This window comes from Eimeria tenella, genomic scaffold (genome assembly GCF_000499545.2).
Source record: "Eimeria tenella Houghton genomic scaffold, Eth_scaff2, whole genome shotgun sequence".
In the NCBI taxonomy this organism is placed as follows: Eukaryota; Apicomplexa; class Conoidasida; order Eucoccidiorida; family Eimeriidae; genus Eimeria; species Eimeria tenella.
The window spans coordinates 85350-110373 of record NW_013541843.1 but is presented as its reverse complement, the minus strand read 5'-3'; the positions used below and the strand labels follow the sequence as shown (position 1 = coordinate 110373).

Below are 25024 nucleotides of genomic sequence, written 5' to 3'. Positions count from 1 at the left end.
TCACACTGCCCAGGCTGGCCAGATTATTACTCTGCGCTGTATCCCTACAATCGACAGTTAGGGTGATGCGTCAAATGGGGATGCGCTACGTGCGCCAACGAAAGCTGCGTTAGGTAGCTGCAGTGCCTTCGTAGGGACGGAAAGCGGCATTTTTCTGACTCCAGCACCCTGCCCTCTGTAGGCTTTCTGTCAGCCGGTCCAATTTCAGGTATGCGCAAACTTGTTTCCTTCCATGTTCGGTGTTAGCGCAGCCCGCGTTTTCCCTACTTTTAAGACCCGCAACGTATCCACAGCAGTACTGTCAAATTGGCGTGTGGTTCTGTCGGGGATCGCCTGCTGCTTGTTCATTTTAATGCTGTAGTCGCTCTTCGTACGGCGAATTTTGAGAGTGCGTCAGTGCGACTCTATACACTTTTTGTGGGCGTACATTGTGACCTACTCATTCGTATCTGTGGCGATGCAAATTCGTGAAAATATCTTGAGAAACGCTGCATGAGTTGGCATGCTTATGTCTGCATGTGTACGTCTATGTGAAAACACAACGAAATACCCATTCAAATTTACGCAAAACAAAACAACTCCCGTCAGCAGTAGCATCGTCCGCCGACTCCGTTATTCACCCACAGCGCTGTCCGCCTTCGACACCAACGCTGCCACGATGTGCGCTGTGTGCTGCTTCCACGGCGCCAGCTACTCCCAACCTCCACTGCATCAGCTACTTCCAACTACTGGCTTGTATTTCTGGCTGTCGCTACGCTGACAGCGCCGAACACGATTTCAGTTATTTGTGTATGTCGCCGCACAGCAGCACCGAACGCCATTCCAATCCAAGTCAGGCGCACCAACACACCTTCCGTTATTTCATGCGCGGCAAACTCCTGAGTCACAAAAAAATGTACATTTTAAAGTTCAGGGTAAAAGCTAGGACAGCAACGTTCGACATTGCCAGGAACTCGGAGCAAGCAGCGAGTACCCGAAAATCCAAGGAGAGTACAGGCGGCAGCAGCAAGGTCCAGGGTTTCACAGGCTGACCTTCCCCTTGAATCTGTGAGAGTTGGGTATTTCTCATCAAAATACTTTTGGAAGGCTCCGTATTCCCAGGCCCGCTCGACCCGCCTCGCCATCAGTTTCATGTTCCTGCCTGTCCAATGGATATACTTCTGCAGGTGAAGACTTAAACGCTTCTTCGGGCTATCAGCCGGCTGCCGCGTTTCATAGAACATCCTAAGACGCAGGAGTAGGCGCAAGACAGAAACTAAATGAAAGGGATCATCTCTTGTGGGCCTTGCAATGTAGACCTCACAACAGGCTGCACAAAATGTAAGCACGCCCAATCCCGTGAGGCTGCACATACACCAAAGCAGCCAAGGTGAGATTTCAGTCCAAAAGGTGTGGAGGCTTGCGTGTCCACGAACTCTCCGAATTACGAGCGTATTTTAACTCCCATTTAAGCATTCTTCAAGTGCGCAGAGGTTCGCTCACACATGCTTTCCGGCCCTAGGATCATGCTTTCTTAGCGCGATTCTTGTATTTTTTTTTGTGGGAGATTTGTGGGTCATATAGAAGAAGTTGGACAGCGCGGCGCTCTTCAGCTGCACAAGCAAACGTTTACTTCGACTACGGAGGAGGCAGGGGGAGAGGAAAAACATTGTGGAGTGGGATCAAGGTGATGTTGAACAAAGAACTGTACGGTGGCGTTGGGTCCGTCAGCCAAACGCCAAAAGCGGTAGGACAGCAGACAGAGCCGAGTGGAGGCTTGCAAAAAGGCTGTGTCAGAGACAATCTGAGCAGGTCGTGTAGCCTGCACAGCCAAGACAATATTATATATGTTAACTGAACAAATCAACGGTTAAAGATGAGGGAAATGAGTAGAAATGACAGACCGCCCAGCACACCACCGTTGGCGAGGAACAAAGGCGCAAGCCCTCCCCATGTTACAACTTCGCCTGTCCTTCCGCTACTGCACATTACTAAATATTACTTAATAGCATCAATTTTGAAACAAGTACTTTTCGGATTATTGTATGAGTAGAAAAGACCGATCCAGTCCCAGCAGCGCATGCGCGGTGGCTACACTTGATTTATTCATTCCAGCTCCAGCGTCTAAAATTTGTGTATGTATTGCTTTTTAAATTAAATTGGATGGATTTTGTTCCTCAGTATCTCTTCCTAAAGAGCCTTCGCCCCTCCGGTACTGAGAAAGGGCTCCTGAGCGCGTGGCGAGCACTGAACTTCAGTGGCTCCTAGCAATCGAGATGGTTTTCTGAGTTAGCCTGCTTGGTCTGTAGCGACATTAGAAGTTGGGGCAAGTTGTACTATTCGAAGCATTTTCAAAGCCCACCTGGTGCACCCGCAGCCCCCGTTGAGCGGTATATTGGATACTGCGCACTTCTGTCGGAAGTTACATTGGGCTTTTGGGAGGCGGTGCTTCTGTATCTATGTGCCAGCTGAGGGAGCTTCAAGCGCCGGCGCTTCTTTTCAGACTTCCTTGTGAGGAGGTGCCTAATAGGTCTCAGGTCCTGGCTGAACACACATGGCGATCCCTGCAGTATGGCGACTGCGTTGATACCTGCAGAGTCGTAGTGGCCCTAAACATGAGTGCATCATGTCTATTAGAATGATGACATTAACGCACCGATGCCGGCGTTAGCGCCAGCCCCAACATTAGGGTATTTACGGACACTTCTAATTTACACATGCTATCCTAATAAATTGCCCTGATTCGCTATTAGTAGAGTTTCTGCGCTCGTTCTGCTCTTATAAGCCACCAGCTAGTTACTCTGGCTGGCGAGCTGCGAGCCCGATTGTAGTGCCTGCGCACTACAGAGAGTGTGCGGGCTCGAGGATACCTGTGGACAGTGTAGAAATGCTGGCGATGACACCAAGAATTGTGCTACTCGTCCGAAGCAACGAGAAAAGCACAAATAAAGTGCTGACCAGTAGCCTTCGGATATTCAAGAGGACTGGACAACGGTAGCATCAGCGGCGCCGCAAAATAGTCATGAGGGGCGAACATCCTAAGCTCAAGGGGCATCAGAAGCTGCCACTGTATGCGCGCTGTCGGCTGAAGGACATGTAAGTCGTTTCTAGCAGGAAACAGAAGATCCTAATACGAGATACAGGGAACGCCCACTGGGTAGAAACCAACAAATGAACCTACATTGTGTTGTCTGTAAAGGCAGTGAGATAGCGTCTAGAAAAGGGCTAGGTAGCTGCTCCAAGCACTAACAGCGTGAACAGCCAAAATTCTGATGACAAGGGTAGAATTGTGTGTAGAGGCAGCGAGATAGCTACTGCAAGTACTGAACGTAAAAAGCCGTGATTCTGATGATGAGGGCGGAACTCATGAACCCCTAGGTGCTGGAGGAGCAAACGCCACCATGAACTGGTGATCTCAACACCTGAATACGGAAGCGTTGGCTGAGTGCCAGGCGGCATTCGGCAGTCCAAATATGACAGCAAAACTTGCATTTAAGATACTAGAGCACAGACGTAAGGGCTTCTCGCCATGAGGACTTCGCGCAGTTTCATTAGTTTAACCGACGATCAGCGGCTGAGCCAATAACTGCGTCGTTCGCACAAGCCGAACCCATTCATTCACTGTATCCAATGAACAGCCACTCTATATAGACAGCGTAGTGACGGGACTCAGTATGTGGTGAGTAGGGGAACGCTAATGGCGGTGTCGTCTCTAGAACATACTTCGTATGGCTGCGTCCTAGGGCTAGATTGGCCTAATGACCACCAGGTGGTTTTGCAATCCCACTACGGTGAACTTAGAACATATGTCCGGTGGTATGATTTTCCAATGACACGAAGAAAAAAAAAGGGCGAGCGGAAAAAGCGCCCACAGAAAACCTTGATAACTCGTCCCTAGGAGGTCTACAACACGCTGGCACGACAAATGATCAGGATGACAACAGCAGACTCCTCCCTCCGCCTTTTCCGCACACGAAACAAGGAGCACCACAGGGCCAACGACTGGGTGATAATCAAGGAAATACTAGGCCAGGAACAGGATAGCACTTTTCTGGGGGGGGCATTGCCTTGTCTCATCACCGTCCTGGCTCATTGCAAGTTGACTCTACAACAATGTAACTGTATGAGGGGCCGTAAGGGCTCCTAGAGCGTATTCTGGCCGAGTACTGTAGGTATATCCATACTGTACAAATCCGCATTGCCACCAACAGTCCCACCTTCCTGCAAAGAGAAACAGGCGAGTACGAGTTGCGATTGTGAACCGCCACCCCCAACTATGCCCAGATTCAGCAGTAGCCGCAGTCAGAAGATCCCTACCGCTCGCGAGCAGGTACTTGATGTCTCAAAGGTGCAGAAGAAAGTGTTCCCAGACAGCTTACTTGTAGAGCTGCCATCAAGGCGCCCGGAAGACCACAACATTTCACTATTTCTTCTCCAGTTAAGTAACGAGGCCACCATAAACCCGATGCCACAAGATCATCTCCAACAAGCGAGCAATACCGAAATTGTGAGCTACTTGGTGGATGTGTCCTACCTCTCCTCCGATCTGCGCTCAGGCTACCATGGTTGACAAGCATGATGGTTCAGGCAATCGGGAAATACGCATCTAATTAAAGTGTCACAGCTGGACTACGACAAAGAGGGGATTCGCAACAACTACAATTTAGGTACGGGTAGGACCTAAGTTGCAGAAGCTTAGAGGGCAAATTGGGGCCTAAGCAAGAAGAAGAAAAAATGATGCGGATACATAATCATGCAAACATAATTATATACTACCAGCGTGACATGGTGGCATTACTAATGGCTTTAACTGAAAGTACACGCTTCCACAGTACGACTGAAAGTACACGAGGAGACTTGGCAGTAAAAAGGAGTGACGGAGCACATGCAGGTGATGTTACAAAAATAACTAGAGAGCAGAAGATGTGACTGCCGCTGTAGTGTGCAGGTACCACAATAGGGATTGCTGGTGACCTTAAGAAGATAGCTAGCCAGTGACCTATTAGAGGTTAACGGGCTAAACGAGGGCACGTAGTAACGAAGTATCCCAATTTATCAGCAAACTAGCATGTGTAAACTAGACGTGTGTGTGAATACCCTGAGATCGGGGCTGGCGATAGCGCCGGCACTGATGGGGGACACCGCCCCACAGGGCCAAGAAAACAAGAACCGGGAGTCGGGGGACTCTTAAGGAAAATCAGTTTCAAACCTTGAGAAGATGATTACATTTGTTGATATTTGGTCATCTGCTTCATAAGAGATGCGTCGAAGGTAAAAGGTTTTTCATAAGGGGCCCTACTCGTGGGCCAGGTAGCAGAGTAGTTGCAGCTGAAGGCGCTGTGCACTACAGCCGCTGACGAACACTCGAAAGCAGAGGCGCAAAGAAACGTGGTTCCTGCAACATATCATGCTTAGAGCGCTTTGGAACTGTATCAGGCTTTATGTCTGGGACTGCAAACGTTCCTGTAGTTATGGCGACCCGGCCGCATTTCGACATGGTTTCCCTCCTCGCTACATAGCTACTTGCAAGTCCAGTAAAAACAATGAAACCCGAGTAGACCCTTAAAAGCAAAAATATTAAAGCCATGGCCTTCCCAGGGCCTCCGGTCTCCCTCGGTATGCGAGAGTCTCCCCACGCTGCACCGGTGACACAGCTAGCCGCAATCCCTGGCCTTCCAAACGAACACGCCAGGCCAAATGTGCTGCAAGATCCAGATTTCCCTAGCTATAGCTTCTCTAATAATGCTTATTATGTTTAGAAAAACAATCTTTTGGGGTTCTACGGGCGCAACATAGTAGTGCCATGCGGTACAGATGCAGTGAGACTGAGAGAGGCATCGCAAAGTATTACTGTCCAAGAACTATGAGAGTGACAAAAGCAAGATTTTACGCTGCTATTGCTGCCCTAGTGGAACAATAATGCATCGATACAACCAACGAGGCATGCTATGCAGGAGGTGAACACCGCTTAACTCTCTCCACCAAATCCGTAAAAGCTGCACACTAATTATAAAGGCTTCTAGGCAATGTGAACGAACCGAAGAGAACTTGTAATGCTAGCACGGTTTCCCTGGAAGCATTGGCTACGGGGTGGCGTCCTGGCGACTGTCCCACGACCCGTTCCCTGATCAAAGAGTGATTCTGAGAAAGCTACCAAAACAGGCGCAAAGCAAGATGTTGTTGTTCAGCCTAAGGGAAAGGAAAATGAAGACAAGAACGGTGCTTATAGCCTCCTTGGCATGTAGCTACTTCGCTTTCGTGCGAAGTAGCTACAGAGGTCGAGGCCCTAGCGGGACTCCACTTGCCCCCACGCTTGCCTGTCTGAAGAAAATTCCCTGAGGCGTGCCACATTTTCTTAATATTAATCTTGGCAAAAAATTCTGTCTTACTCCCCACCGCACCATGTTTTCGCAATTGAACAAGGTACGCTCTGACTGTGTGGCACACTGAAGAATGCACTGTCTGCTCCGCTAAGCGTCTAGCACACCTTGCAGTAACTCGGGCTGCTCTTTTCCAGCCAAGATAAAGCTACTTCTAACGCTTACTTCGCTCTATTAGTTACTGTGGGGACTACGGATATACTTTTACCCTAGAATCTTTTCATAGGTAGTAGAATCACATCGATTGGCAAGATGCTCCGTTCCACTTAATTAGGCTGTGTATATCCTAAGGCGTGGCAAGGTCCTGATCCACACGCTCTTGCAGTAGAGCGCGTGGCATGCGATGTAGCCGTGGCGCTGTTAAGAAGAAAGGATTTTGGTGTGAAAGGAGCTGCAGTCATGTGTGCTCGATTAAGCAGAACGCATACCTGCTTCAATTCGCGCTGCAACCCTGCTGCTAATCTCTCCTCCAACGCCTCCATAATCTTGCCACGCCGATCGTGATCGATTTTTCCAATTTCGGTACAGCGCATCAAAGTCCTGGAATCATGGTCAGGGGCGGGGTCGCCAGGGGATCCGCTCCCTAGGAATTTTGCCGCGGAGGACTCGGCCACATTCCCGATAAGAATACCTAATCCAAGAAAGTAAAGAGTACAAACGAGTCGATGGGAAAGTCGTGGTGGTCTGGAACCAGGCACAGGAGGGGTACTTTCTGCAGCCCGTCATCCATGCTGGTCCACACCCGCTCCCCTGTCGATGCACCTGTTTCTCCCAGCACCCGGTCTAGCTGATCATTCACTCAGGAGCACCGTACACCCATTTTTCTGTATCGTGTAAGCATTGTAATCGCTTGAGTGGACCTTATTCCAACGGGTAACACTCGCAGCCTCCCGCACTAGCTGCGTATGCGTCTGCGCGATGCACCTCTCCTTCGTCCTTTTTCTCATAGAATCATCCAGGTCAGTTTTTTGCAAAAAATCCATTGTGGACCTGTGGTGGGGGTTCCTTACTGCACCGTTGTCTAATTCATTTTGCCCTCACCATGCCTGCAGCGCAAGACCGGTAGGGTCCCTGCTCCTTGTTCTCCTAGGAACCAGTGTTAGTCTCCTTTAGTTACTGGAATTTGTTTCTGTAGTATCTAGGTCATGCTGTATTAGATAGAGTCGATGGAACTTTATGCTAGGGTGCTTCTGCGACACCTGTAGCCTATGCTAGCACCACGGGCCATTTAAAATGCCTCTAATACTGATGAAGCTGCTTAGGGTAGCACAGCATTACTTCGGCGTTGCATCAAACATATAAGCCTCTACTGCATTCCATCAAGCTTCTGTGTCTGTACTTCACAATCTAAAAGGCCAGCCACCTCGCAAAATGCATGAGGCCTTCGGCTCCACGGGGCCCTCGGTTCTCCTAGCACGGAAACAATGCTTGGACATTTGTTAAAAATGTATATCTTCGAACATATATCCTCTTCCTTCTCAGAAAGTTTACTGAACACAGATAAGGGTGGTAAAAGTGCGAACAGCTGGACTGCAGAAGCAGACGAACGTTGCTCACCACTTGTCGGCAGTGCCTTTTCCCCTTCAAAGCAACTGAACAGTCTTGTGTGGGACGAAAATTGTGGTGCTCGAGCCCTCAAGTGTGGCCTGTCCTCTGCTTCGGCATTCACACCATTTCTAAGTGCGGCCTGTTGCCGGATCAGAGCTCGATCCTGCTTTAAAATACTCCTAACATGTGCTGTTTTCCTGACAAGAAAACCTCTTCTTCCCTAGTGAATGCATTCTTGTCCAAACTACCTTTGAGGGGCTATTTTGAGACACGAACATGTTTCTAGACGCAGCGTAATGCTCGAGAACCAATGGATGCTTGCCGACGTCTCCCCGCCTTATCCGTGCCGCTGTTCATCCTTTCCATTTACTGCACTGCGTGGGTTCGCCGCCATAAACCAGGAGGAATGACCACGTTCCCAGGGTCATTTGTAGCACATGTCGCAAATCCCAGTTGGGCCTTGCAGACACAGGCAACATCGAGATGGGCGGGCACCCGTGGGGTGTTCACTTCTGGAAGGAGAAACACTAAATGCTACAGCAGATATGCTGGTGGGATGGAACTCCTGCATGAAGATGATGCGGTTATTGTAGTGAACAAACCCGCAGGAGTACCTGTTTACCCAACTTCGCCAGTCCCAGGTACAGTGGTGACTCCCAAGGCGTTGCCCCGAGCCCCTGTTAGGATTCTTTCGCAGCACTGCTGATACTCTGAGCCGCTTCGACAATCTTTGAACGTGAACTTTTGCATATCTGTGTTGTGCCACGCATGCATCCCACCGTGTCCATCAGCATCACTGGGACAAAGGCCCAACACGGATTCGGTTGTAGACCGTCTTATCGCGTACTACACTCCTCCTAAGGAACCTAACCAACTTCCTGAGACAATGGTGGGCACCTGTGCACCCCCAGAGGGCAAGGGATTCTTTAAGCGGTCCTTCGGGGATCTCTCTGAAGGCCCAGAGAACCCCATGACAGAGGCCGTCGTGCACAGGTTAGACAAGGGGACATCTGGTGTCCTGCTACTTGCAAAGAGTGCAACTGCGGCTTCGTGCTTGCGGCAACAATTCAGGGAGAGAAAAGTTAGAAAAACTTATTTTGCCGTCATACGGGGAGGACTAACGGGCCCTATGACAGTCACATCTTGCATTGGAAGGCTCCACAGCGACCGCCGAAGAATGCAGAGTGCGCGTCAGATCTGGAGTGTACATGCGTCTGCTACTCACGCCGTTGCAGGAAAACTAAGAGGGGCTGTCACTCTGTTCAAGCCTCTTATATTTAATGGGAAGTGGAGCGTTGTGCTAGCGTCTCCTGTAACAGGCAGGACTCACCAAATTCGGCTGCACCTTCAAATGCTAAAGACCCCAATAATTGGGGACCCTCTGTATGGAGATGCCTCCACAACTTCAGCCTTTTTTGCCTCCTCAACGGCTCGAAAACCAGGATCCCGCAGTGTGTTCTGCAGCGCCCACCGCATTGCGGACGCCCACCAAAGGAGCCTTAACAAGGGATTCTGCGGGGATTCCCATCGACCCTTGCTGCATGCAGCTGAGCTGTGCTGCGTCCATCCCACCACAAAAGACACTCTGCGTGTATGTGCGCCTTTACCACCTGACATGAGACAGGCCATGGACATTGTCGATCCTCTTTGGCCTACAGTCCCTGAGATCACCCCATTCGCAGAGGGACCCCAATAGGGGCGGCCCTGTAGAGTTTTTGTTTTAGTAGGAGCTTCGTGGGTTAGGCTTCAGGAATAGGTCAACTTGGGAGAGCCGTCCCTGGCTTAGGGGCTACCAAGAGCTACACGATGCTCTTTACCTGTTTGATCCGTCCAGAGTTTGCGTGCGGCTCTTGTGGAAAGAAACCAAGTATTTGAGCGTGTATGGAGCAATAAGTATTTAACGAAACTTGCACACAAGGATAAACGAGCACGCGCTTTATAGCCTCTTCTGGGGCCATTCTCCTACGTCGTCCTTTTGCCTTTGTATGTTTTGGATGTTGCTGCTGCTGCGGCCACTATTTGGGCTTTTGGCTGGAGGATTAGAATAGCACAGAGGGCTGAGCAAACTGCAGGCTCCCCAAGGGCCTCCGACTTTCCCCGCAGCTGGACGCGGATCCCCCAGGGGTACCCCAAGCCCCATCGGGACAGTAGAGAGCGGCAGAGATCTCCCACAAAGAGGGGTAGCACAGCGGCAATCAACAGGGCTGCATGCATTAAGCGGACTACGTACAGTCCCGGTGTCGCACCGTGATGCTGATGCGGTTGCTGCCGCAGGAGACGTGAGTGCCGTGAGGAAGGCCTGTTGTTGTTTTTGGTTCAGTAGAGCGCGATTTAGATGCGTCATTGCCTCCATGGAATTTTTTCCTCTTGGCGGCTGGCTATAGGAACTTACAAAGGTCCCTGATGAGGGCGAGATCAACCTTGCTGCTACTGCTGCTGCAGCTTCAAGACGCACTGCACCACTGTTAGCAGCGGTGGCCATGCTGAGCGCTCCTTTACCCTCACCGTAGGAAGGTGTTATACCTCTACCCCAATCCATCGTTTGCATCCCTATAGGTGACAGCTCTCTGGGAGGTGTTACAGCATAAAGTGAAGCACCTCTGAGGGCTGGGTCTGAAACCCCTTGGAACCCCCCTACCTCCACTGACCCCCAGGTGCCTGTGGTTCCACAGCCTTGTCTGGCAGGTCCCCTAAGACGCGCTCCGTGAGGGCCCCGCACGCGAGCATCTGCTGCAGATGGGCTGACTTTTGACTCGATGCACAGATGTGCACCGGGAAAATACGAAGGGTTTCCCGCAACTGGGGACCCGTTAGCAGGCGCTTCTTCTTCTAGGGTCCCCCGCACACTATTTTCTTTGATGGGAGAACAACTACGCCTTGTGCGACTAAACACCTTGCCGCTACTGTTGCTGTTGCTCCGAGAAGGGGCAGCCCAGTGCTTCCTGACTCCTGCCGTCGGTACAACGCCTTGTTTTTGCAGCCTTCTTGGGAGAGGGAGGGGCCCCAAAAGCGGTCCTCCTTGAAGGCCTCCAACAGCAGCAGTATAGTGATCGTACCTGGGACCTGCGTACATCGATACTGGGTAAGTGGAAGCCACTCGAGAAGGGCCCAAAGGTCTCCCTACAACGGAGAGGTCTACTGCAGACGCAGAGCCCACCAACCCCCCTCTACAAGCGGCAGAAGCAGCGGCGGAAGCAGCAGGTTTTAGGGCTGGCAGTAAGCTAGCCGCAGATGCGGAGGGATGAACCCCTCCAAAGTGCCCCATAGGAACGGTGTGTCCCCCGGAAGGGACCCTTTGCCGCGTGCAGGGGCCCCTGCTACTCTGTTGCCGCTGCCGAAGAGGCGGAAGCACCACCCCAGACTTTGGAGGCTTTTCACAACATGACCCTAATAAGACACCCCCTCCAGGCGGCAGACAATATCCCCAAGTTCCTTCCGCATTGCAAGGGCTTGAGCGCTGCTTCTGATGTTGTTGCTTTCCCTGAGGTGCAGCAGGGAGCAAAACAGCGCCTCGCACTCGTTCGCCCTGCGAAGGCATCTGCAGCGTAGAAGCCCCTCTGTACCCTGCCTTCGTAGCAGCACCCCATAGGGACTTTGCTTTGCCCGTTGCAGATGTGTTAGTGGCGCTGATGTTGTCGGGAACAGCTTTTGATATATTTTCCGCTGTCGCTGTTGTTACTGCTGCAGGTGCGGCTGTTGGTACTGCAGCCGGTTTGGCCTCCGAGAACTCTTTCTCTAGTGCTTCACACTGCGTATTTTCTGATTTCGGGGACCGAGAAAATGTTCGTTTCGCGAGGGAAGCCTCCGCATATTTCGAGGCTTCCACCTTTTCTGGGTGCCGTTCCGGTTTTGCAGTCACTTTGAGAGACTTGTGCGTCCGAAGGTGCCCTGCGAAAATGCAGAAAGGCAAGGCAATTCAAGATTGGAATGCATGTACATACACATGCATATATGCGCATACATGTGGGCTTTATATGGATGAAGGGAAGCACACAGTATAACACTGTCTCTTTATTATGAGCGCCCCTTGCCAACGCAGAATGACCGTGCTGTCCCCAGAGGGCCATCTTACTTTCGTGTGCATGGAGCAATCCCTCTGTGAACGCGCCTAAATTTTCGCGAAGTCTTTCGATCTGTTGCTTCAGACTCTCCAACTGGGCCTGGCTGCTAGGATGAGAGGCGTCCGGCTCTGCGAGCGGCCTTCTGGAAACCACATCCTTTTTGAAAGACCCAACTCCTTCCGCTGCTGTCGCTGCTGCTGCGGCTCCTATTTCTGGCAATGCAGCCGTTACAGAGAAACCTCGAGGGAGGAGCCCCACAGATGGCCAAATCACAGTCTGTGTGTCCGGCTGTGGCCTGTCCGAAGATGTGGGGGAGAGACTGGCCGCAGCAACAGCGGCGGCAGAGGTTGCGCGGCAAAACGCTGCTGCTGCTTCCAGTCGCTGCTGCAGGTCCTGCAACAAAAAATGGCGTGGAAGTTACAGTAGCTTGTTAAGGTCTTGAAATTAGCCTTCTTTGCCCTTGCTTGCACAAAGAAACAGTGACGGGATAGCAGACGTTGATACGTAAACCTCTGATCGGAATACACAACGTAGCGCTGAAGTTCCTGTGGCGACTACACAATTTGGCCTGCGTGTAGATGCAGGCGAAATGACACACGAACCGCCTGACTGCGCATGCTGGCATGCTGCTTCGCAAAACTGTACGTGCCGCTTTACTTGTCGTGTTGGTGTGTCGAGTGTGCTCCTCTCTGCCGTCAATGCTCTATTTAGGGCTAAAAATAACTTGTTGAACCTCCCTTCGACCGTAGAATACGAAGAAAGAGGCGAAGCAGGCTCCTCTTCCTACAGCGAAGCACCAAACCGAGTCCCTCGAACCAGACCGCTGCTAAACCTTCGGTTGCAACAACGCTCAATTCCGAACAGAGCAATAATGACGCCGTGAAAGTTTCCGGGAGCATGCAAGTGCACTTAACTACATGTACACCTGAGGGAGAAAGCGGGTTATCTGCTGACTTGGCTGACGGGCGACAGCACGAGTTGTGGTCGCATTTGACGGTGAAAGAAATCTGATAAGACCTCTTCGGCAACCGCAACTGCTCCACGGAGACCTTCACACTCCGTACTCAATTTTTCCTGAACCCACACAAACGCAGAAGCTTACGATGCTGCAAGCCCTACTTACACTGCCTCCTTTACTCCTCGGTTGAGGGCATTCTAGCTCGTTCAAACCGCAGCTATAGAGCCCCAAGACCGTAATCTCTGCTGATGATCTCTGGAGACTTCAGTCCGCAGGCAAGTCCGGCCCTATTTACACCCATGCTGCTTTTGTTGGCGTACAATCTGCTTTTGGAGGATTTGGTTTGCAAGGGCCAGCTGCTTATTCTGCTCGGACTTTTGTCGGATATCCGCGTGGTACTGTCGTTTGAGAATTTGCTCCAGTTGGAAGCTCTCTTCCGCCATTACACGCTGCATCGTAAATCCCGAACCCTCAACCCTAAGTCCTACGCTCTGAGACCTGAACTGTCCGACGAGCCACGCTGAAAATAAGCCCCTTCCGATACTGAATTGATCCCAGGCCCTACGCTTCCTTCAGGACCGAAAAAACAACAGTTGGATAAACCCAAAAAGCCAATGCGTTTACCTTTTCGTCCTCTTGAGCTTGAATCTTCGTGGACAATCGATGCAGTTGGTCCAACAAGTCTTCGTCGGGCACCTGCGAATAGTCAGCATACACGTGTGAAATTCACGAATGAGGTGGAGACGAACTAAGATACTCATTAAGAAAATAACGTTGCAGTGCACAGTGATTGACTTACTACCGTTAGAGGGCCTTCAGGAGTCTCCGTTCCCCTCTGAATATCAATTGTCTGCATGCGTTGCTGCAGCAGTAGCAAAGGGCGTAGCAGCGCAAGCAGCATTTATTCCACCGTACTTTCACGAGTGACGGCAGGTATGAAGACAGCTAAAAGTGCTACAACAGGTACCGATTAGAGGTATAGTGTATAGCATTCGCATGTGTAGCAACGACGCGCGATGTCAGCTAGGCAAAAATTCAAACTCACAGCGTGCGCTTTCTGCAAATCAAGTGACAAAAGTGTCTTTTTCCCCTCAGGCTGCTGATGCGCTTGATACTGCTGCTCTTGTTTTTGCCATTTCCTCTGTTCTTTCTGCTGTTTCTTCACATTTAGTGTGCCGACGATGCTGACAGCTGGCGAAGTCGAATGAGGCACAGTGCTGGAAGCACCCAGTGACCCGGCCGTCCCTACGGCAGTCTTCACGGGAGCTGCTTTCTCAGTAGACGGCAGCTGAAATGCAGTGGACGCAGCTTCTGGAAACGGAGCTGCTAATGCAATGCCTTTTTCAGCGGGTCTACTGCTGCTGGGGAGTGCAACAGAGGCCTCTTCGCGGGCCTCACACGGAGCCGCCTCCGTGGCTCTGGCACTGAAACAGCGAGGAGCTGGGGCTCTTTTCGGAGCCATTAGGAGAGCCACCTGAGTGTGCCCTTGAATAGCGGAAGGAATAAGGGTCTTCTGAATGCATTCCTCAGGAAGGGGCCCTTGTGAAAGCTGCTTGCTAGTAAAGGGGTGTCCTCCGTTAGGTTCCTTCACAGGTGCAGCTCCTTCAGAAAGCTGTGGTATTACGTGACCTCCAGATGTATCGCTTTCCAGCGGCTGTTCCACATCTTCACTTAGTCTGACTTCAGACGTGCATCCACCGGAAATGGGAGTGGGGGAAAGAGGAGGTGTGTTCGTAGCCGCGCCTCGCCTACTCTGCTCCCGTTGATGGGCAGAAACTGCCTCGAAAAAGTCATCTGCGACTGCATCTGTTGCTTCAATTGCTGCTGTTGTTGCGGCAGGTGCTTTTGCGGCTACAGCTACTGGTGCTGCTACTGTTGCTGCGGAAGTCTGAGCAGCAGTAGGGGACGGTGAGGGTTCCCCCTCTTTCACTTCGCAGGTGGCCCCCACCGCCATCCTGCCAGACAATTTCGCCAGTGTCCTTTTTGTCTGAATCTGTTGGCCATAAAGGTCAATGCCTTTGTTTCAAACACAAATTCTAAAGCGAATAGCGTACGACGCCTCCCGCCATGCGCCTTCCCAGCGGCATCCGCAGTCTTTTGAGAAGGCTTCCTTCTCCCACACGCCTGCAGCAACAAGCTCCTCATAAACTTATACTAAATCTTTGTCGGGCTGTTCATCCGAAGCCCTCAAAACCTCCTACAGATTCAGCGGCGGCAGAGAGACCGTCCCGATCCAGCGAAACGGCGCGAAACGCAGCAGCCGCGAAGAATGAACTACCGCGCCCTGGGGTGCTGATAACCAGCGTCTAGGACTTTAGTCAATTCTTAGGAATTTGAAAGACAAGTAGACAACGCAGGGACTTTTCACCGGAGCAGTGCTCCAAAGTGTCTGCGTGCCAAAAAGCGCCAGTTTCGCTTTGGAGGGACAGTTAGGGAGAAGCCAAGATCCATTTTATTTTTTTCATTTATTTTCATGAACACAATTTCCTTTTTTTCTGAGTTGGGGGAGATTCAGCCATCAAGCGCTTGCAGCCGCAGCACCACATGCTTGGCGCGGCCGATGAAAACCGCCGGGCGGCCGCCCGTCAAACAATGGACAGCTGAGGTGTATACACAACCCAACGCAACCCGCTGAACAAGGGCGGTTTTATTTTCTTCGTTTCTTTGTATGTTTATTCTATTTCTTCTTTTGGTCTCTATTGGGGCCCCAGTGCAATTGAGACGGTACCTTGGGGGCCCCAGTGCCTCTTGTAGTTGGCCAAATGTTTACTTATTCCTACTTCCAGTATCCCAAATCATAAGGCTGAACTTCTTTAGTGGTTTTTTGCCATAGTTCCAGTGAGCTATCTGCCGCCTTGCTGGCAAGTCAGATGGAAATGGCAACTGCTTCGGGGGCCCCTTCCCTCTGGGGGCCCCCAACCACACTCACATCTTTCTTGCTGCAAGCATTTGCTTGTCCGGCACCGTGGTCCCCTAATTATATTCCTCCAGGCATACGAAGCTCCTTTATTTCCGCCGGTTTGCCCCTACGACCCCCGCCGTTAACAGCTCCTCAAGAGGCCCGCCTACAGGGACCGCTGAGAGCCTTTATTGAGATAGTTAACGACTGCACACTTACTGCGACCACTCAGCAGTACCAGTCTATCCTCACATTTGGCAGCTACAATAAATTTGAGAAGCCAGCTTTGGTTGAGTTGCTGGCCTGTATCACTCTAATAGCTGTAAGCATTGATACTGGCACCTGGCTAGATTATGGTATACTGCGTTACGTGGTGACGTCATCACTAGTTTTCTTTGTAGCGGCATCTGGTGCAGCCGGTTCCGTCGCGGCTGTTGCAGTTGTATTATCATTAGCACCAACAATGTGTGTTCTTTCCTGTGGCGTTTGTCTGTTATGCCTGTGTTTGGTGGAGTTGGTCTTCCATTGTTTCTGCCTTTGCATTATGTCTTCAGATTTCTCCTTTAACTGCTCAGCAGCTTCGCCTCTTCATTAGCAGTCGCTTGGACGCCTCATTTGGATCATCTGTCTCGCGATGTCGCTTCTGCCTCCTCGTGATTATGCGGCTATGCGTGCCCCTCTTCGTCTTGTTTTTCTTCTACCTCTACATTTTCCTGCCTCCGATTTCTCTACCTCTCCTAGCTGCGGCAGCAGGAGCCGTGGCCCTGTTTCTTTCTTTGCCTGCTGCTGCCCCTGACGCGCTGACCCCTCTTGTTTGTTGCTTTCTAATTCCATGTTACGCCTTCCTCTTTCCAATGCCGTTACACCTTGTTATTGGGGCCCAAATCATAATTTGCCTTCTAGCAGTCCTCAGGTAAGTGTACAACAGACTCCATTAGTCTGCACACTGTTTAAATGAGTGCAGATTATTTGGAATCAATTGCTGCCAGTGAGGGAGTCTAAATGGGGCAAACACCGTCTGATGCTTGTATCTCTGATTACGTCGGCATGGAAATGCTTGTGGACATAGTAGTGCTTCCATGTGCAGTAGAAGTGAACACTCGCTCCCTTTGAGATTTTTCGCATCCTTGTACCGATGCGGGTCTTCACGCATGCATGCATTACTGTTTTATGCATTTTTTCTTCACTGAATTCTGCGGTATGCAAACACCTGCACATCACTCTTGTATTTTAGGGCGTTTTGTTGTCGGTGGATTTCCCTTCCTCAGTGAACACGTGTGTGTTTTGCTTGCTTTGGCCTTACAGCTCTCGCGGAACAAGCGGCACGGTGTCCATTAAGCGCTTGCTGTACGTAAACCAGCTGATCTTTTTGCAGCTATTTTACAGTTGTGGCGCAGTCAGTAGCAACGTTAGAGGCTGATCGAGTTGGTCATGGTGTACTAGTTGGCTTCATCTTGCTGCTGCTGCTGCCACTGTATTTTCACCTTTGTGCGACTGTGCTACTGCTTATGCCGCGGCGAAAACTGTGTCGCTAAGAAAAGAAACCTAAGTCGAGACCGTTAAGTTCTCGCAGATAATGTTTTTTCCTGTCTTTTTGTTGCTGCAGAGGAGGTGGAGATGTTTCGACATTGAGAAATGAGTAAGCACCAGCACGCCCGATGGAGGTGGTGCGTTTTGTGCGCATGCGGTTACTGTTTGGCTTGGAACTTATGCGGATTGTGAAGCTTGTTGGTGAAGCCAGTGCTCCTGTGCTTTTGTTTTCAGCCGTGGGCATTTGGTTCCCTTTGCTGACCACCGTTCCATGCAAATGATCGTCACCTGTGCTGGTGAGTCGTCATGGTACTCCAATCAGAAATATTGAGGAGAGGCAGCTGCTTCGGTTTAGCGCCTGACCTGGAGGTTTAACAGTGTACGTTTTGCGTATTCAGCGATTCTCGGTGTCGATTTTTTGACGTTCCCACGGAAGTTCTGCAAAAGTGTCAACTCGGGAGTTACACTCGTGAGGATTTAGGATTTGGCGCTGACAAGTGGCAGCAGCAGTGACAGTATGGCGTTTGATGAGGATTTGGATTCAGCATGGCATTCCAAACCTTGAATTTTTTGTCTAACAGCTGATGGTTTGCTAGGGATTAAGCCTGCGCTCTGCTGTTTAGGGCACAGGAGTCAGGGTGATTGCTGCTTGTGACAGATGGATTTAGGGGTGGGGGGCATTATTTTCACTTCAGGAATGGTCTCACGATACTCAAAGGGTCCGCTCACCAATATGACTAGCACTAAAACACTAACTCGTTCGCAAGAAACCCAAGATCCTAGCTTAAGGTGTTGCCAATTTATGCTCCTGCATCGTGCACAAGGCCGATTTCTACACTTTCTCACTATTAATGCGCATCCATTGCTTTCACATGCCTCCAGTGCCACGCTCCTTCCGCTGCGCTTCATCTTCTTTATGTACTATATTTGTCTCTGCGTTAGTGATTTTTTCTGCCCGCTAGTGATTTTCCTTTTCCTTGCCTCTTTTACGCAGCAGCTCACCAGTTTGTGGTTTGTTTGTAGCATGTGTGCTTGTGTTCAGGATGTGCTAGAAGGGATGAGTCTCTGTGGGTCTCTCTGCGCCGCGCTGCTCTTCATAGTGGTCCTCTCGGCATCTTCGGGCTGTTTCGCCTCATCTTCATGTCCCTCACCAACCTGCATGTAGGCTGAAGCTACTGCTGCTGCTAGTGCAAACAGTTGCTTTGTTTCTGTGTCGTTTATTCCCCACCTAAGAAAATAGGCTTCCATTTTGAAAACTGGTTAGTAACAACGCAGATCTCACACTGACTTCAGAAGCAGGGCCATGCAACAAGATTTTGGAATTTGGCAGCCACGCGCTCTCTTATGGCCGTGGGTACACTACGCAAAGTCGTTCATTCGTTCATCCTTCCCTCCTTTTGTTCACCTGCGTTTCATTTGCGGACTATTGAGACACTTGCTTATCTTATGAAAGTTCTTTTTCAATCCGTGTATCTTCAGCTGCATCAGCGCCTGAGTCTGTTTGTCTGAAGGTATCTGAGACTGAGTACGGTTTGCACTGGAACTTCTATATGACCTTAATGGTGGTCTTTGTATGTAAGCATGAATCCCTGAAGAGCTTTTTCGCGAATCCAAACTAAGGATCCTGCAAATTTCTCAAGATTATGTTTCCCATAACGGGTTGAGGAGAACCTCACGCTGCTTTCTTTGGCTTGCATGTACCTGTTTTCGCACGCATTCATATTCTTATGTACTCCGCTGACCTCGTTTCTAATACGGTCGCCTTCCTGATGTTCGTGCGGCGTTGCTGTTCAGTGGGCGAGCTGGTATGCGTGCTGAGTGGCCATCCGTACAAGGCTGGAGTCAGTGGCCTAATTCTCCTTATTTGTTAGTTCCCCAACCTCCGGCCCCTACAAAGATTGAGAATCAACTCATTTGGCTCTACGTATCCTTGCAAAAGAGTAGAATTTTCGCCGTCCTCGCAACGGTGTACGTGTGGAATCTGGTCCGCCGAAAGCGTTTGCTTTTCTTTTCTTGCCTCGTTGCCTACAGGTTATCAAATCAGTATCTCCGCACTTGATCTCGATGAGTGGATGATGGAGGGACCTCGCACAAGTAAGACACTAAACTCTGAAGGCTTCTGCAATACGATATATAACGCAGCGTATAAGTTTCAGTCCGATAGGTGCGCTTCGTGTGTTTTCCGCCGCAGATTTTTTTTCGGCCAATAGGGAAGGAATTATGGGGTCTGTAGGTGGGCGGCAAGTCAGTTGCTGTTCTTTTCCGCTGGGCTTTGCGTCCGCCAGTTTTGAGATGCTTTAATGGGTTGCAGTAGGCATTTGAACGCTGCCCCTCAAGCTCCTATCAAATTGCGTTGGTTGAATTTGTAGGTTTTCTTTGTTTATTCCTAATCGCTGTAGCAATGGGGCACTTCGTTATCACAAGCGCCTCAGTGCAGGAGGCCAAAGCGGAGTGAGCAAAAAATGTTGAGATTTGTTGTCTGCATTTTCTTCAAGTTTCATCCTTCCTTTTGCTATGTTCTATCACTGTGCTTCGTTGTCGCGACCCACTAAGGTAATTTCTAACTAAGGTAATTTCTTTCGCATTCTACGGCGCACTTGTTCTTCTGCCTCTCGTTTCCTCTTGTCCGTTGGTTTGCTCCCATCATGATATTCGTTGTGCCTATTTCGCCGTTTTGCAGGTTGAAGCCGAAACAACTGAGTTTGCTTTCTCTCGTACTGCATTTATTTTTGTGAGTAGCAGCTGCATGAATCCATCTGTGAGGCAGCTGGCAGCTTCCTTTAGTCGTTTGCTCTACTCTGAGGGTATCTTCTTCCTCACAGTAGCCTGCTTTTGTCTGCCCCTACGTTTTCTGACACGTCTCTGTTTGTCTCCTTCTCTCCTACTTAGGCGGACTTGCAGAATCTCTCCTCCGTTTCTCATGACAGTGCTGTGGACACTACGACAATACACCCGCTGCATCTATCTGGATTAATGTGTATGTATGTATGTCTGGCCCCCCGCTGTGCGACTCAGTTTTTCGTTCCTGTTTATATCTTTTGGCTTATTATTGCAAGAAGGTTTCGGGCTCCTGGCTCGCCGCCGCTTTGTCAACCTCACGTGGGTTGCGTTTGTTGGTGGCATTGAACTATTTGCAGTGGGCATGGCTACATTCGCTGATGCTCTGGCCGGTAGGTTTAAAGAAATAAGCTAGCATACCTGTTTTTGCCTTTAAGTTAGGTGCATGCAGAGAGCTGAAGATACTCCAGGACTTTCAATCACCAGGTGCCTTGGCATCTTCTTTCCTCAATCGAAGATACTCCAGGACTTTCAATCACCAGGTGCCTTGGCATCTTGTATGCTGCTCGTTGTTTTTGTTTGTCGGTGTGTGCTCAGCTCGTGTTTGTCCGCAGTGGGCACTCCGTGGCACGAACGACAATCAATTGATCATATTTTTGATCGCTAACGTCTGTGTTGGGGCCGTGAACCTGTCGATTCGAACTTTGCTACAGCCTGCATCTGTGGTTTGGGTCATCGTGACGGCGTATATGCTGTTCTTATTTGTCTGCGCTCACCGCTTTGGGGTTGAACAAAAGCGGATCAAAATACTATGAAGCCCTTTGGGGCAAGAAGATGCAGCGAGTAGCGAGTGTCGAAGTTTACTCGAGCTTGCAAGCTGTCTCAAAAGGCAGAAACAGATTGCCGCTCTCCGACGGCTTACACATTCGCTGAATGTAAATTGCATTTTTGAACGAGAGCTCTCAGCACTCCATGCTGCACAACCAGGTTCATGCACCACTATCTTTACAGGCAAATAAATACTGCGCGACGTGGAACAACAATACAAGAAATTCCATTATGTAGATCAACCTAGAGTCCATGATGTTTCGTAGCAGCAAGCGTGTACCTACACTAAGAGACTGAACATGAGTCGCAGAAACCGGTCACAGCGCAAACGGCAGAAGCGATATTCGTGTATGTTTCATAGCGACGGTAAAGGAAGCGACATAAACATGCCAGCACACTGAAGCACATACTCAGTAAGAGACAGCAGCAGCAGAAGAGCAACAGAAGCACCGAAAGGCGGTAATGCTGCTGTCCCAAGTAGGCCAGAGACACAGCGAAATCATGAAGAGGTGACGAAAGAAAAAGGGAAGAACACAGAAGAAGCACGGAATTCTCCCTCAGTGACAGACAGAGCAATGCGTTGTAATGCGCATCACCGCAAAGTAGCACAGAAATGTCCTTCAGGGAGAAGTAATTCTGAGTATCTAGTTTGGTGTGCAAGGCAGGAGTAATAAGCATTCGAAGAAATTTTGTCTTATAACGAAGCCCGGGGCGCGCTGCAGGTAGGGCCACAGTTTGAGGCAGGCGAGTGGCGCTGGAGCTGCAATGTGTCTCGCGTCCAAACGGTTACGGAGAAAGGCAAGAGAGAAAAAAGATGTATTCCTGGAGGTGGGGGGCCATGATGATGCTGTTTGGGCCGCTTTTGATCTTTGAGGGTGTCGTTGGTTATTTATCATAGGTGTGAGCCTACGCAGCTTGAACAGGGAAACATGTAGTGGCCAGGCTGGACATAACTCACTACAAAGCCGGCGTCCAGGAACGATGTTGCTCATTCAGAGCTGCAGGGGAATAATGACCATTTCTTTTTCTATCTAAAGAAAAATCATCCCTTACGTGGTAATCTGTAGAATTCAGGTTTAGTTAGGGCCCTAAGGGCCCTGTCATCGGCGTTTTTAAACCACTGCGCTTAAAAAGCATATGTTGGGAAGTTAACATGGTCAATTTTCTCACGCCTACGCGCCGCATATTCCCATCAATTGAATCGATGTAGCATGCAGCGATGTCAAAATTGTGTTAGACCGCAAGGGCTTTCTTTAGAAGTAAAACAGCTCAAGGAAACTGTGGTAGCAAATAAGGTAGCCAGCAAGCTGTTCGTTTTTGCCTGTGGTTATTGCTTCACTGGGCTCTTTTGCCGAGACACTCAACAAGCAAAACGGTAGAGTCATGACTGGGATGGCTAATAGGGATGTCAGCAATGAAATCGGCACTCGCATGACTCCGACTCCACTGTTCTGGGAAAATGCCGCGCGTCTGAGGCCACGCTTCTGGGAGAGTACTTTATATGCTCGTCACTGCACGTAAGACTCCACATATGCAGCAGCTTAAGGACAAATTTCCGACCAAACAGTACTGTTCATTATGGCGAACGGAAGTTTCCGTAGTGCACATGGAGGGCAAGCGTAAGGAGCACAGAAAACTGCGGCACGCAGCTGCGCCGAATGCCCTGCATGCCATTGATAAATGCCTCCAGATAAGAAAACCCAGCTGCAGGCTGGCCGCTACGGTGCGCCAAACGTATGGTCTCATCAGGTTGACCTACTGTGGTCGTAAAGCTGGCAGAGTACAGAATACACCTGCGATAGGCTGAAGCTTAGGCTGGCGAAAGAAACTTAGTCTCTGCGGCATGGGTGAGGGTGCCCACGGTTCTACAATGCAAGTTGAGTTCAGGCTGAGCCAATTCAGGGGAAGTCTACTGCCTGTGGCAGCTTATGTAGGATGCTGTCAAGCTCGCTAGCGTACCAGATAACGACAATGGGCGTTAGGAGTGGCGCGCGATGCTATCACCTCACATGCCTACTCATATCTGCCACCATACCAAAATACCGCAGAAGTCTTCTGGCATCGCTGTGCTGTCGAAGCCTCCCAAATGCCGATGTCAACGAACATAGTATCCTTTACTAAATATTCTGGTAAGAAGCCTCCAATACGGGCGTGTTCCATGCGACCACGTAGTGGCCTAAGTAGGCTGAAACGCTGTAATTGATTTACGGCCGGAAATCGCAGTAACGAGTAGCAGCTGGCGTCACTTGTACAGAACTAAGCATACTATTTCACTTTCATGTCTTGAATATTTATTTCGGTGTAGCCCGGAATCTCTCTGAGAAAGCCAGCTCCACTTTACGCTTGCTCGCGCAATGCTATCGCGTAGCCCGAGGGATCGGTGTGCAATTCAAGGGGCGCCGCAGTGTGGGTAAGTTGTAGAGTCGTATAGCACTGCGAACTGGCCTCGTGTGGCGTGGGTATAAGCCTCTGTCAATTGGAAGAGAATGTCGTCCTGAGTGACGTCAACAAGCCGTCGGGCAACATCGGAGAAATAAGTTTCTGTGGTCGCGCTGCAACGGGCCGATTTACCACAGAAAACTTGTGTCGCTCTATTCAGCGCTTTTTAGCATACAAGTATGATATGTATTCTGTCTGTGGTCGCAGTAGGATAGTCAGCATTTCTGGTGAGATCAGTGCTGTGTCTAAGACGACCGTCCAGGTATCACTCTCTGACCTAGCAGAACTCGGTGCTATGTCATAACGTTGGCAAGCAAGGAGGCGGGGTCACTGTAAAGCCCCAAAGAATTGTCTTGCACCTTCATAAACCTGCGAGTGGAAAAAATGCAGGCCGCCACTGGCCCTCCTCAGCCATGTGAATGCGGTGGAGTTCTGCCTCCCAATCATGTCAAGAAAAATGCATACCTTTCATTACTCTAGTCAGTTACCATGAGCACCTGCGCTCTTCACAGCTCCTCGGGGTCTTCTCAACCGCGTGAGCCTGGCAGCATATAGCACGCAGCATATAGTATAGAGGGCCAATCCAATTCTTTGATGAGAATTTAGCTGTCCTCCATGTAGAGGTTCGCGCGCTCAGACTTCCTGTAACGGGTAACTGACTTATCCGAAAATTCGTTCTGTAACAGGAAGCGGCGATCGTGCTATCGTTTCAGCTGCAATACGACGTGCAATGCGTCAACGGAAACGGCTCCTTGCTTGTGCAATACTTCAGAAATATCTCATTTGGGGTATTGCGCGATTTTATTGCTTGGAATTACTCAGAGGAAGGAGAATGCTAGAGTGAGGTGCGAGACCACGGAGTCCCCTCATCATCTTAAAGATATTTGGCCGCTGAGTGGACCGCAAATCTGGGTCTCTGTAAGATTGCTTGGTGGCGAGCCTGAAGCACAGATAGGAGAGCTTCCTCTCTTCCTTCAAAAGCCTGCCCCAAATGTTTAAGCCAAGTAGAGCTAGTATAGGATTTAGGTCTTGCAGAGGGCCACCCGCTTTAGCCAAACTGGCAAATGTTAGCACATGTCTGCTGCGAAACCCAGTTGACTTGAGGATATGCCTCTGCGCTCGAGGTCACCACGTAGCACAAGGGCACTGACGAATTTGCGTAGGAACGTTTCCGGCTGCTCAGACGTCAGAGCTGCTAATGTCATTGCCAAAACGTCATAGGCTTATTCTGCAGCTGTCATGTTTCGTAGTGCGTGCAGCACGCCGTGTTCCTTTTAGTTTCCAAAAGTGCACTCCACATTCAAATCAACTTGTGCCACTCGCGTAAATCCCCGGCTCAGTAGTGCTGTAGTACCAATCCACGTTGTGTAGGTCAACCAGGCCCAGAATATGCTTGTAGAAAGTAGGTCCTACCAGAATTCCGCCCAAAAGGCGTTCGAGGCCGTATTTTATAGAAAATCTTGCCACTACATAGGTACATGGGCAGTAGACAGCATCTTTCCCTCAACCACAGTATACGCATTCCTTAGGGTTCCACCACAGCCTCTGCTATAGTTATTTTAGAGCCACTGGGCTAGTAAGGCTACCCACCACATTAGCATTTGAGAGGGCTTCATGGGCAAGA

The 25024-nt window shown here is 50.1% G+C and overlaps 4 protein-coding genes across 4 annotated transcripts; 2 read left to right on the top strand and 2 right to left on the bottom strand.

The window, feature by feature from the left end:
- Window positions 1–856: 856 nt before the first annotated feature.
- Window positions 857–1649, bottom strand: ETH_00028795 (ribosomal protein L33, putative; the record flags this gene model as incomplete). Its single annotated transcript, XM_013374201.1, has 3 exons — window positions 857–878; window positions 1033–1224; window positions 1483–1649. 3 exons carry the CDS (start codon window positions 1647–1649, stop codon window positions 857–859), a joined length of 381 nt encoding a protein of 126 aa, XP_013229655.1.
- Window positions 1650–8793: 7144 nt separating this feature from the next.
- ETH_00028790 (RNA pseudouridylate synthase, putative) lies at window positions 8794–9603 on the top strand (the record flags this gene model as incomplete). Its single annotated transcript, XM_013374200.1, has 1 exon — window positions 8794–9603. The coding sequence occupies one exon, from the start codon at window positions 8794–8796 to the stop codon at window positions 9601–9603; it is 810 nt and encodes a 269-aa protein (XP_013229654.1).
- A 240-nt stretch (window positions 9604–9843) lies between these two features.
- ETH_00028785 (uncharacterized protein) lies at window positions 9844–14880 on the bottom strand (the record flags this gene model as incomplete). The annotated part of the gene is made up of 7 exons (XM_013374199.1): window positions 9844–11795; window positions 11980–12361; window positions 12626–12751; window positions 12923–13042; window positions 13247–13375; window positions 13551–13622; window positions 13972–14880. 7 exons carry the CDS (start codon window positions 14878–14880, stop codon window positions 9844–9846), a joined length of 3690 nt encoding a protein of 1229 aa, XP_013229653.1.
- A 1604-nt stretch (window positions 14881–16484) lies between these two features.
- ETH_00028780 (uncharacterized protein) lies at window positions 16485–18525 on the top strand (the record flags this gene model as incomplete). The annotated part of the gene is made up of 7 exons (XM_013374198.1): window positions 16485–16738; window positions 17131–17172; window positions 17432–17464; window positions 17590–17651; window positions 17754–17824; window positions 18014–18074; window positions 18398–18525. 7 exons carry the CDS (start codon window positions 16485–16487, stop codon window positions 18523–18525), a joined length of 651 nt encoding a protein of 216 aa, XP_013229652.1.
- Between the last annotated feature and the right edge of the window lie 6499 nt (window positions 18526–25024).